At 41.0% G+C, this 14223-nt stretch overlaps 1 protein-coding gene across 1 annotated transcript in view; it reads right to left on the minus strand.

Annotated features, from left to right (window-relative positions):
• The window catches only part of SLC35F1 (solute carrier family 35 member F1), a 425018-nt gene that overhangs the window by 48986 nt on the left and 361809 nt on the right, over positions 1 to 14223 (minus strand). The window contains exons 4-5 of the mRNA XM_061427467.1: positions 7785 to 7944; positions 4 to 160 (exon numbers count right to left, since the gene is read on the minus strand). Of these exons, the coding sequence (XP_061283451.1) occupies positions 4 to 160; positions 7785 to 7944 (317 nt within the window). The remainder of the gene's footprint in view (positions 1 to 3; positions 161 to 7784; positions 7945 to 14223) is intronic.

The following is a 14223-nucleotide window of genomic DNA, read 5'->3' on the forward strand; positions in this document are numbered from 1 at the left end:
CACAACTGAATTCCACTGAAAAATGCCCCGAACAGTCCAATCATTCCCAGGAATTCCACTCGGCTCAGAGTTCGGATGATGTATTCTTCCCAGACGTTAGAGATACCATACAGTGTGGCTCCTCCTAAGACCAGGAGATCCCCCACCAGCTTATTTTCCCCTAGGAATAGAAAAAGAAAAGGGAAGCTTTATTAAACTCTAAGAATTTGGCCCCAGCAAAATCAGCTTCCTGTGCTTATTCTGAGGCTTCCCTGGTGGCTCAGACTGTAAAGAATCTGCCTGCAATGAGGGAGACCTGGGTTTGATCTCATGGTTGGGAGGATCCCCTGGAGAAGGAAATAGCTACCCACTCCAATATTCTTGCCTGGAGAATTCATGGACAGAGGAGACCGGCCGTCTCATAGAGTCAGACACAACTGAGGAACTAACACACATGATTAGTCTATTCTGACATTTTTATAGAAGTTCTGTATTTTGCCTGCTGAGATTAAGTGAAGTCTGTTTATGTGTACTTCAGATATGTTGTGATGTAAAAAGGTTGCTATGTCTACCCAGTAAGAAGTCTTCCCTAGCTAAGAGAGGGACTAGTTTCTTCTGGATTGTACTGTCTCGGAAGAGTCCCATGTCTTCTGTCCATGGGTTGAAAAGTTCATAGTCTGAAATGGACTATGGGTTGAAATTTTCAACTCCCCTAAAGTAAGCAACAGAAGAGTGAAAATACATGTAATTCATTATCACATCAATATTTTTCTTCTTTCATAAAAAGTGTCTATTTGTTCTAAATTCAATTTTGGCTAGTTTTGGTTTATGTCCAATCTCTCATAAATTATGTACCCAACTATTTCCTATAATTAGGCCAACTCTTTCTACTCCAGGAAGTGTGAAGTCAGGGAAGGATAGTGGGAATCAGCAACCGGAGGCCTCATAGTAAGCTTGTACCCAAGTGGTCCCCAACTCTGACCTATGTAGTTGGCTCATGGGCGCTCAGTAGATGTGAAGTTCTGGGGCAGAAGAGGTGCAAGCTGGGGAGGGGACTCTGTCTACTGAGATTCTAAGGGAGAGACTCACCCTAGAGCTTAGCTGGAACCAATCTAAAACTACAGAACCAGATTATTTCTGTATAGTTGGGAGCACTGCCCAAGCTCCACAAAGAGGTTTCACATAAAATAATCTGGGTGGGGTATGGGGAGAGATCTCATGCCTCTCTGGTCACCTCCAGGGATATTTACTCCAATTAGTGTCACTTTTTCTAAGACAAGTTCCACTCCCAGTAAGGATCAGAGAGAGAGAAGATAGCTTGAAAGGCTAGAGAGCTTGCTGGGGTCACTCTCAAGGGAATGGAGCTGAGAGTCTAGATCAGCAAGGGCTGGTAACCCTCACTGGGCTCCTGGAGAGCAGATGACCCAAGAACGTGATGAGGTTCCAAGGAACCTCAGGGCTGTGTCCTGGGTGTGACTTCTGGGGAAATTAATGTTGCTGTTACAGAGTAACCTGATTAATCTCTTTTTTAAATTTAATTTTTATTTTTTTTAACATCCAAAACATTTTGTATTGGGGTAGAGCTGATTAACAATGTTGTGATAGATATGGTAGATAGATAGATATGATACACACACACATATACGCACAATGGAATATTACTCAGCCATTAAAAAGGATGAAATAAGGCCATTTGCAGCAACACTGATGGACCTAGAGACTGTCTACTGACTGGAGTAAGTCAGACAGAGGAGAAATATCATATGACATCTTTTATATGTGGAATCAAAAAATAAATGATACAAATGAACTTACAAAACTGAATAATCTTTTTTAAATATACATTTATTTATTTTCATTGGAGGCTAATTACTTCCAATATTGTATTGGTTTTGCCATACATCAACATGAATCTGCCACGGGTGTACACGTGTTCCCCATCCTGAACCCTCTTTTATGTGTCAACTAGAAAATCATGACAGAACTCATAATTTTAAGGAGTTCATTTGAGGAATACCTGATAAAATAAAAAGCATACATTACTAAGATTATAAAATTATAATGAACATGATTCAGTCACTTTTCAAGAAGAGGTCATTTCAGAATCTTGTGGTGACATGGGGCCATTACTATGAATCTCAATTATTGTTGTATTAGTGAAGCGTGGAAATGCTGCTCGGTAGAATTCTTGGTTAATGAAATTAATTTTATATGAATGGATTCAAGAAAGTTGAATTACAATGCAACATTTTAATAGAAATTAGAGAAACATCAGTCCAGCTTTTAAAAGTCTTAAAATAAGGCTGCACTGTTTCCATGAATAGTCCCACCAGTCTTTTTCAAACTTCACATTTGTTTCATTATGGTCTATTCTGTTAAGCCTTTGACTATGTGGCATCTACTCCCTAGTACTTTGAATTTTTCAGTCATAATTTTTGTTAATAATGACACAATGATGTGTAACTGCAAGTTCAGAAGTATTTTCTAAGTTATTGGGGACAAAATGATTAAATACTATCTATTAATATTTTACCAGTAAATGTATTTATTAGTTTTTAAATCATTTGACAGTAGATACTTACACATAGAGCATGTGTGAAATTTTAGATGATTAAATATAATTGAACTAACCAGGACATGATTTTATCTAACCATATCATAAATGAAGTGTTTGATATAATACAATTTGTAGTTAACTGGAAATTATAACATGCCCTATTAACGCAATAGATATTTAACATGGTTGAGTCAGTTTTTCTGAATGTTCACAGGGAAAATTATATCGAGCAAATGTGTCATTTATGGGTGAAACCACAATGAGTGATAATGTTTTGCAGACTTGGGGTAAACGGACACACTTGAAATTATGAGGAGGCCATTCAAGCCCATGCCTTCTTTGTCTCCTCTGGATTTCACTCTCTTGTCCCTGTGTGAGTTTGAGTAAGCTCTACAAGTTGATGAAGGACAGGGAAGCCTGGCATACTGCAGTCCACGGGGACGTAGAGAGTCGGACACGACTGAGTGACTGAACTGAACGGAACTGTACCTGTGTGTGGCCCTCACTGCATTCTGCTTCACGTCTGTTATTTGTTACCTTGCATGTCTTCCCTTCTCCCTGTTTTCTTCCACAATATGGTTGAAGGGTCTACCGTGACTTACTTGGTTTTATATTCTGTGTAGTCCCTAGCACAGATTCTGGCGCATTGTAAGTTCTCAATAAATGCCTGAATGAGTTGAGCTGACAGAAAAGGTCTTTCTTTTTCCATCCCATGGTAAAGACGTTGAGTGGCGACATCCTTCAGCTCAGGTAGACATGGATTCTAATTGCCTCTCTATCACTTAATACTTGTTGAACATGGGCAAGCTATAGAGTCTTTCTGACTTGAGTTTCCTTATTTGAAAACGAGGTTATGGTGAGGATACTATAAAATAATGTCAATAAGACTTTAAAATGCAAAATAATGTAAAATGCCTAGTATATCATCTGGAACTTATTAAGTGTTCGCTAAATGGTGGTTAAAAAGAGTGAATCAATCATTCTCTTTGAATAACCACCTGTCAGTTTGGATCGGCCGTTTCTCATTATGGATTGCTTCTTAGTTCTAAACAACCTAGTCATAATTGCTTTGCAAGAATTGGTTTTCCTTATTAAAGTTTTCATTAAGTACTAGGAACACTAATTTTGGAGGGATACTTGTGTCTGTGTAGTAGAGAGAGAAGAGGGAATGTTATTTAAAATCACTACTTACCATTAGTTCAAGAATAAGTGGTGAATTAGAGATAGCATCACTGTCACAATGGATATGAATCTGAGCAAACTCCAGGAGATAGTGGAGGACAGAAGAGCCTGGCGTGCTGCAGTCCATGGCGTGGCGAACAGCTGGACATGACTTAGCGACTGACAACAACAACATAGTCTTCTAGAGTGTTGTAAGTCTACTCATGAAATTTAGGAAAATGAAGCCATCTCACTGAACATTTTTGAGTTTTAAATGGAACCAACTGCTTTGTTTCTCTGAGACTCACTTGGCTTTAGCACAGAAAGTACTACATCTGGGAAACACCTCCATTCTGGACAACCTGGGACAGTCATTCATCCTAATTTACTACAATTGAACAATAGTACAATTGAACAATTTTTTACAAGAGTCACAATTATGGAAAAATAAGTATTAAGTGGTGTAGCAGAAAGATTTCACATCCTATGACACAATTTTGTAGTGGTGTGCCCTTACACAAGTTTCTTATCTTCCCTGAGTCATAATTTCTTCAACTGCAAAAGTGAGAATAAAAATACTTTCTTTGCCTAATTAAGAGGATAAAATGAGATGATGCATAGGAAAGTACTTGGCACCAATAAAACTATCATCTTCTAAAATTAAGATTAATTATCTAATTCCTTGAAAATATTTTCTTTCTTTTGAAATAAATATAAAGTTATATCTGGTAATAAAGAAAAGTGTCATTATGTTATCTAACATCTTTGATAAGTGAACTATAAGATGCAATATAAATGCATTGTTATAGAAAGGAGATACTTTGAAGAGTAAGAAATACATTTTATGACAAGGATCTATTTTAATTGAGTTTTAATCTTAAATCTATTATTTTCTAACCTCCCCTTTTATTATATATTCATACATTTTCCAAGGAAAGTAGAAATATCATGGAGAAACCTCTTTGCCCTTATTACTAAATCATTTTTACACCCTCCAACACCTATCACTTTCTCAAGAGCTACTTTCTTGCATGTCTTTCCCGCAGGTGTCAGTAAATGCAGAGCTGATCTGTTAGAGGAGGCTTGTGAGCTAGAGGAAGGTGGCAAAGAATGAATGCACATACTAGGCCCCCTGAGGTTCACGGACAAACTTGGAAAAGACATCGCCTTTTGAGTTCAGCCTGGGGGCACCTGTAGTAGGTGATCGGTTGTTCCCAAGACAAACATAAAACTGGAATGTGTTTTTGTTTCCGTCCCACTTTGTAGATCATTCTGCAGGCTCCAAGGCAGTCTCCACGGCCAATATCAAGAGTCCCTGAGGACCGATCTACTGTATAGACCTCTGCTCAGGGTTATGTGTCAGCCTGATGGTAGGGGTGTTTGGGGGAGAGTGGATATATGTTATATGTATGGCTGAGTCCCTTCACTGTTCACCAGAAACTACTACAACATTGTTCATTGGTTATACTCCAATACAAAATTGAAGGTTTAAGAAATAAAATAAAGAGGTAACAGATCAAGTCAAGCAAAAAATGTCCTTGAGGACAGAATTTTTAAAATCCCAAGCTAAGGAGAACCATGGACTAGCAATATAAAAAGGACAAAGTCAGTCATCCTCTTTTTATGCAAAAAGCTGTTGATAGAGTGATGACACGTTATATCGAGTTGAATGCCTGATTCAAGTTCTGGTGAGTGCTTGAAGGATTTTACAAAAGTTCTGGCTCTGGCTAATTAATGCAATTTAACCAACTCTTACAGTTAGGGTAACCAATGGAATATTTGTGATAATGATGCACATGAGGCTTATATTGTCTTCAAAACCAGTGTATTATTTTCTCTTTTCAGAATATTTCATATGATAGCTTAAGTTACTGCCTAATTTAATATTTTTAGAGACATAAGATGTGTCCAATCATTGTTTTATAAAATGTGCCCTTGGATCCTAAATTTGGGCTGCCCTCAGAACATCATGCCGTATACATGGGCACCATTATGTGAGCATGGATGGTATTCAACAGTGATAAAATTCAATTCTGTTAAAACTGGGCCTTCATATGTTACAACAGGAATGAAGCTATAGGCCTTAAACAGTCACACCGAAAGATAAAACACTGCTCTCGCGCGTTTCATTCTTTTAAAAAATGACCACTTTAGAAAGACTCCCAAATGGACTTACTTTATTTTTCTTAAATAGTACTAGTACTCCTTTCCTAACACTTCACTTGAATAAAAAAAATTTTTTTTTACAGGATTAGTGAATACAACCTAATGAAATCAAATCAAGTCAGTTTAACATTGGGGCATAAACGCTTAGATTTATTATGACAATTGTCTTCCTTGACTATGATGCAAAATGATGGCCAGGGTGAATGGGGAGGCTCGGCAGAGCAAAATGTTCATAAAGAAGAGCACCTGCTGCTTAGTCTGTGCTTACACAGTTCAAGCAAAGCTGAGAAAGGGTAATTCAATTGGGACTTTATGACAACCAGCCACATTGTATCAGACAAAAATACTGTCTCATTGGTTCAAAGAGATGATCTACACTGGGATCATGATGGGAATAGAGCAAAAACTAGCCTTTTCATGTAATACTTATCAGTATCCAATGGAACACTATTTCATAGAACAGAATCTGGGAAGAGCTGGTGCATGTGTTTTTAGCACATCTGTTGTGGTGGGGACTGATGGTGCTGTGTAAGCAGCATTTGGAAGGGCTAGAGACTGTCTCTTTTGCTCTGTGTTATACCTTCAGCTCCCAGCAATTTTTGCTGTTATACTTTCAGCTTCTAGCAATGCAGGAGAGGGAAGGAAGCCTTTTCTAGCCTCAGCTGTGTGACCTCGGGCAGTTCGTTTGGCTTCTCTGTGTCTTGGCATTTTCTGTGTCTTAAATACAGGGCTGCCAGACAAGGTCCCTTTCAGCCAGAAGATTCTATGGTGCAACTTAAAAACATAAATGATGTTCATTTCAGGTATTACCTATGACCTAGTCTCAGAGAGAAATGCCCCAATTTTAACTTTGTATCCCTAATTCCCTTGAGGAAAAGGCAATTCCAAACTGACAGAGCTGTACTTTTTATCCTGTTTCTGATGCTGACAAAGAAAATTGTTTTTGTTTTTGTTTTCCTGCCCTCTGAAACTTTCTGTAGCTTGAGGAATTGGGGTATATTTTAAAGAACTACACTGCTTTAAAAGTGATCCTCTAGAAAGCATTCTGGATCAGTGTTCCCCAGAAGAGCATAGCACTCTGATGAGTAAATGTTGAAGCTTACCGTGTAGGTCTAAAAGGTAATTACCTGTGAAAGTGAAAGTGTTAGTCACTTAGTGGTGCTAGCTCTTTGCGAGTCCATGGACAGTACCTCGCTAGGAATGTCCATGGAATTCTCCAGGCAAGATACTGGAGCAGGTAGCCCTTCTCCAGGGGATCTTCCCAACCCAGGGATCGAACCCAGGTCTCCTGTATTGCAAGCAGGTTCTTGACTGTCTGAGCCACCAGGGACTGCTGCCCAAAGCCCTCCCCTCAAACAAACAAACCAACAAAAAAGATGCATGAGGAGACTGAACTTGACTCTCCCTCATAAAAATATCGAGTATTCCTAATCTACTCTTCAAAGTTTAAGTAACCACGTGTAGGCCTATATGACTAGCTTCACCCAGTAATTTGAAAGCTCTATCTTTCTCTGACTTGGGAGAGAAGGCATAGGCAGGTAGGGGGTGGGGATGGTCCCGGTGGCTCAGGAATGGCCTGACCCACTGAAACTGTCTCTAACAGCTGGTCTGGGGCAGGCAGCTTTAGCCTCCAGCACATGCTCCAAATGGGTCATGACTCCCAGCTTTAAACACAGTCTGCGTGTTTCTGAATTCCTGTAGAATGGGCATGAAAGCTGTGTTTTGCTCCCTTTGTTCACTCAGGAAACATATCTGAAGCACCTTCTATGTGCCACTCTCCTGGGTGTAAGGGAACAAACATGAGTAGGCCGCAGACACTAGGGCGCCCAGGTTCCTGGTTCGCACCATGAGCCACAAATGGCCCGTGTCTTGCCTTGGGCTCACCCACAGAGGCAAGTAACCTGGCGGACTGGAGACTCACCTGCTCCCTGGTGCCTGCCCACGAGCACGTCCGCGCCCGCCATGCAGCCCATCCCCAGGATGCAGACAACGATGCCGATGAAATGCACAGCCTTGTACCGGATCAGCAGGAAGAACCAGGAGAGCAAGATCACCACTGGGATCACAAAGCAGTCCAGGAGCTACGGCAGGCAGGGAGGGAAACAATAGCGGGGAGTTCAGAGGGAAGCTTTCCATTCGACGGAAACTGTGGGAAAAATGATTCTCTCGGCAGAGTTTTTGGGAAGACCCAGAAATGATGAAATTAAAACAGACTCTGAAACAAATGACATGAACTTTACTTAAACCCAAGCCTTGAAGAAAAGCAGAGAAGGCGAATCAATAAGTCAGGCTGGTGGTGAAGATTCTCCTGCCCCCATGGTGTCAGGGCAGCTCAGCTTTCATCTTCCTTAGCACCCAGGCTGACTCCATGGAGATACTCAGACGTGGAGAGAATAGACAGAGCCATTTTAGATGGTCCCAGAACTCTGGAAGCAGATGTGGGAATGGGAGGTGAAGGAGCAGTGGTCATATACTAGTCTATGACCTATTAGGATCTAAACAGAAGTTGAACTTCATTTCTCCCGGAGCTTTCTCCCCACTACCAATAAAAATTACTTTAGTCTGTTTTAATCTGTCACTCTTTATAGGAAAAAAAACCTAAATATAAATACAAATATTAGTCTCAAAAGTTTACAAATACTTAAAAACTACTGTAAAAAAAAAAGTAAAAAAGGAGAGAGAGAAAAGAAAGCAGAGTATTAAGAAATCTTTCATTGCATTTCTTATATATTTTGCACAAATAGTGAGATTCCATCTGACAAGGAAGCCCTAAGAGATGGTGGAGAGTTTGTCCCTGATCATGTAGAAAGAGAACCTGATGGAATGAGAAGACCCCTGTGTTGGGAGCCAAAAGACCTGAATTTGAGTACTAGATCCTTACTTCGAGCAGTATGACCTTGGGCAAACCACAAACTCAGGAAGCCTCAATTTCCTATTAGTATAAATGAAGACTATCTCTAAAGATCATTGTGAAGTTTGAAAATAACCCATGTGAAACCATTTTATAAATTCTGAGGGCCCCAATTCCAGTCTATGCCCTGCTTTCAAACACGATGCTCTGGACTCCACAGAACTGGTTGTCTCGACCACCTTCTGGTAAGATGCAATGACCTCTGGACACTCCATGAGAGGCACATCCATTAGACTCGTGGATGGCTCCCAGGACTCCAGACTCCATGTACTAAACAAGAAAAAATGAGGAACTGGTGATCCGGTCTCAGGGTCCAGTATAGCTCCTCTGCTAGAATCCTAAACAGGTCACCCTACCACCCAGTAACCAGATTCAGGGCAGTGGTCATTAATACCCCTTCCCTTTTACTGTCTACATCCTATGGATCACAAACCAACAGTCCTTCCCTCTTACTGTCTACATCCTGTGGATCGCCAAATTCTGCCAGCTCATCTTCTAAACAACCTCTCAAATCTACTCTTATCACTTCTGCCACATAGACTGGACCAGCATCCTCTCCCACCTGGAGCAAGCCCTTCCTTCCTGCCTCAGGGTCTTCATTCATGCATTTCCTTCCTTCTGGATTGCTCAACCAGTTCTTGAAGACCTGCCTCCTTCTTCAGGCCCACACCTATATAATGCCTCCTCAAACAACCCCTAGGGTCCCTAGGCTAGGTCAGGTTCTAGTCAATGATTACCTTGCATTCTATACCTCTCCTTTACAGTGTCAATTATAATAATTCACAATTAATATGGAATTATTGCCATAATGTCTGACTTCCCCACTAGTCTGGAGGTCCCTGAGAGCAGGACTACATTTCTAGCACCCAGAGTTCTGCTGGGCTCATGAGATGCATCCAATAATAGTTACTGAACAAATACATACAAGGATTTTTAATAATCAGTAACATCAAAATCCGGTCTCCAAGATTCATTAAAGGCTGAAAAACGTTTGTATATTTCCTAAGCACCCCTGACCATCAGAATAGCTTTTTGGCACTGTAAACAATTCTTGGGATCTTCACTGTCTATAAAGCTTTTTGTGACCTGGACAGACTCTCATGCTTCTCTGTGTTGCAGTCATCTCCTCTGCAGAATGGAGAAAGCAGTCAGAAGAGTAAGTTGTCCCTGAGGTTACTGGGAAATGTTAATACTGAGCTGCACCATGATGGACTAGGGGCTGAGTCCAGAGGTCATAGAACTCTGGGAGGGGATGAGTACAGGGATGAAAGCTGGAGGATTGGCAGTCCAGCATACGGTTCCTCATTGCACAGTTAATTGTCAAGTTAATGATAACTACTTGATGTGATAAAATGCTCTTAAGGCAAGTTTTACAACTGGCCTCAAATACCATTTGTTAGGAAATTTGAGTTTGCCAGTGAAAACCCTTCACTGGGCATAAAACAGTTGGTGTTTTGCTTTAAAAATTAGAAATGATTGACTCAACAGTTAAAATATCTAGCTGCATGCTCCACACCTGGGATTTCATTATCTGGCTGCAAGCCCTCAGCCGGTGAAGCTGAAGGCTTCTAGGCTTGAACGGTGGACAGCAAACCAGGCCACCATCCAGTCTTTGAGGAGGGCTCAAGTGAGCTTTTCTGCTTCTCAGTGTCATCAGAAATCCCAAAGCACTCAATTAGTCCTGGCATCTGTTCCCTTAATGAGCTGAGCTAAAAAATCTGTACTATGAGTGTCAGTTGGTCCTATGGGTAGGGAGGACTTTTAGAAAGAAGAGAAGATGAAAGAATACTACAGTACAAGCCAGGGTTTCTGGTACATTTCAGCTGGGAACCTTGGTGCCTAGCATACAGTAGGGATCAATAATGGGTGACTAATGAACCAAAGGATGGATAGGCATTTGGTATCGCTGACTGTCAGAAGGAACATTAGAGGTAACCCAGGCTGCTTCCGGCATTGGGAGTAGGACAGTTCCTCGTTTTGCAGGACAGCCCCATGCTCTCTGCAGGGCATTCAGCATCCCTGGGCTCTGGTCACTAAAAATGTTGTTGTTCAGTCTCTCAGTCTTATCCAACTCTTTGTGACCCCATGGACTGGAGTCCATTCTTCCCTGTCCTTCATCTCTCAGAGTTTGCTCAAACTCATGCTCATTGAGTCAGTGATGCCACCCAACCATCTTATCCTCTGTCGTCTCCTTCTCCTTCTGCCTTCAATCCTTCCCAGCATCAGGGTCTTTTCCAATGAGTCAGCTCTTCACATCAGGTGGCCAAAGTATTGGAGCTTCAGCTTCAGCATCAGTCCTTCCAATGAATATTGGGGGTTGATTTCCTTTAGGATGGACTGGTTTGATCTCCTGTAGTTCAAGAGACTCTCAACAGTCTTCTCCAACACCACAGTTTGAAAACATCAATTCTTTGGCACTTAGCCTTTTTTATTGTCCAGCTCTCAGATCCATACATGACTACTGGAAAAACCACAGCTTTTACTATATGAACCTTTGTAGGTAAAGTAGTGTCTCTGCTTTGTGATATGCTGTTTAGGTTTGTCATTGCTTTTCTTCCAAGGAGCAAGGGTCTTTCAATTTGATGGCTTCAGTCACTGTCCACAGTTATTTTGGAGCCCAAGAAAATAAAATATGTCATTGTTTCCATTGTTTTCCCATCTATGTGCCATGAAGTGATGGGACCAGATGCCATGATCTTAGTTTTCTGAATGTTGAATGATTCAGTTTTCTGAATGATTCTTAGTTTTCTGAATGAGTTTTAAGCCAGCTTTTTCACTCTCCTCGTTCACCTTCATCAAGAGGCTCTTTAATTCCTCTTCACTTTCTTTCATAGGGGTGGTATCATTATGGCAGAAATGTTGAGCAGCTAGTTGCAATTTCGGTATTCTTGCAGGAGATGATCACAGGTCCTTCTGCTCTGCCATCTTGATGATCATGGAAAAGTGGAGACCACTAAAAATAAGTGCTCCTAAAAAAAAAAATGTTCCTATACAGGTGGCACCAGTGGTAAAGAACCCACCTGCCAATGTAGGAGACATAAGAGAAGCAAGTTTGATCTCTGGGTGGCAGAGTTGACACATGGCAACCCACTCCAGTGTTCTTCCTGGAGAATCCCATGGACAGAGGAGCCTGGAGGGCTACAATCCATAGGGTCACAAAGAGCTGGACATGACTGAAGTGACTTAGCACACAGCACACATTTACAAGCGCCCCTCGGAGGCAGTATCTCCCCAGTTTAGAATCACAGAATCCTTTATTTAAAAACAAGATTCAGAAGTTTCAACAAGTGAAGTGACGTGCTCCAGGTCACTCAAACGGCTGATACCAGAGACAATCCTGTCCTGATTTTTTTAAACCATATTTTAATGAAAGTCAGTGACATAAATTGCTACAGGTGGGAGATCACACCACTGTTATTTGTGACTAGAAAGAGAGAAAAAGATACATTTGGGAGTTGCTGTTAGTAAACAGGCTATTATTTTTTTTACCGATTTTTGTCTCCAACTTTTCCCCTGTGGCTTTATCACATAAAACATACTGACAAAATAATTTTCCAATAGATTTCTGGTAGCTTAACTCCTTAGCAAAGTGGTTGTTAGAGTAATAATAGAGAGCAGCATTGTAACATATGCTCACAACTGGGACTGCTAAAGCAGAAAAAGAAGTGAAAAACTAGTAGATTTACCTTTCTTTGCATACATTTCTACATCCAAATGGAAATTATAAAATATCAATACCAAAAAATAAACAAATGAATACTATTTCATAACCATCTTACAACTCTGAAAAATCTCAAAGAATGTGAAGAACTTTAGAAAGAGAAGTTCATTACCTCTTAGATTTATATAGTATCATTCCCCTCTAAAGATACAAGCTAGTTTTGCTCTTCTATGTCAGTAATCCTTAAGTGATACCTGCCAGTGAGGTCTACAACCCCAAGTTATCTGATTCCATTGATGAGGTACTGAGGCACACCATGCTTAGTGGCTGAAACAAATTCTCTGAAGTTATTACGATAATACCCGGATTATTTTTATTTTGAGCTTGGTAGTCTTAAATATTTCCTTAGGATAGATTCCTGGCTGGAAACTACAGAGTTAAAGTTTGAATTTTCCTTGTGGCTCAGATGATAAAGAATCTGCCTAAAATATAGGTGGTTTGTGTTTGAACCCTGGGTTGGAAAGATCCCCTGGAGAAGGGAATGGCTACCCACTCCAGTATTCTTGCCTGGAGAATTCCATGGACAGAGGAGGTTGGTGGGCTACAGTCCATGGGATCACAAAGAGTCTGACATGACTGAGTGACTAACACACACACACACAAAGTATACATTTTAAAAAACTATGGATGCATATTGCCTTTTTTTCCCCAGGAAATTAGTGGCTACTTGAGCTTCCCTTGTGGCTCAGATGGTAAAGCGTCTGCCTACAATGTGGGAGACCCGGGTTCAACCCCTGGGTCAGGAAGATCTCCTGGAGAAGGAAATGGCAACCCACTACAGTATTCTTGCCTGGAAAATCCCATGAATGGAGGAACCTGGTAGGCTATAGTCCATGGGGTCAAAAAGAGTCAGACATGACTGAGCGACTTCAGTTCAGTTCAGTTCAGTTCAGCTGCTCAGTCGTGTCCGACTCTTTGCGACCCCATGGACTGAAGCACGCCAGGCTTCCGTGTGTCCATCACCAACACCCAGAGTTTGCTCAAACTCATATCCATCAAGTCGGTGATGCCATCCATATATCTCATCCTCTGACGTCCCCTTCTCCTCCTGCCTTCAATCTTTCCCAGCATCAGGGTCTTTTCCAGTGAGTCAGTTCTTCACATCAGGTGGCCAAAGTATTGGAGCTTCAGCTTCAGTCCTTCCAATGAATATTCAGGACTGATTTCCTTTAGGATTGACTCCTTATTTGTTTTACTTACTTGTCCACTTACTACTTAGTAACTACTTACTACTTAGTGAGAGAGTCATTTCCTACGCAGGTTGATAAGGAGTCTAGAGGTCCTCAAAGAGAGAGGGGTCTGGAATTCTCAAGAAGGAAGGAAGGACAAATCTTTTTTTTCTTTCTCTACATTCCTTAGGATTATATAACAAGGATGTATCCTGCCTGAGGACAGTCTCTGGATTACACCTTCTGGCTAATTCTGTTCTCTTAAAATGTAAATTATGGGAGTAGGTCTGGTGAGGTCTTTACAATCTCCAGACATTCTTTGGATTCATTGGAGAGTATATAACTTCATTGCTAACACTAGCAAGCGGGTACTCTTTCTTCCCTCTTCTGATGCGTATGTCAGAAGCTTTCTCTATCTCCTTTATACTTTAATAAAACTTTATTACACAAAAGCTCTGAGCAATCAAGCCTCGTCTCTGGCCCTGGATTGAATTCTTCTCCTCCCGGGGTCAAGAATCCCGGTGTCTTCGCGTGATTCAACAACAACCTTCCATTAGTA

Source organism: Bos javanicus, chromosome 9 (genome assembly GCF_032452875.1).
Source record: "Bos javanicus breed banteng chromosome 9, ARS-OSU_banteng_1.0, whole genome shotgun sequence".
Taxonomy (NCBI): domain Eukaryota; kingdom Metazoa; phylum Chordata; class Mammalia; order Artiodactyla; family Bovidae; genus Bos; species Bos javanicus.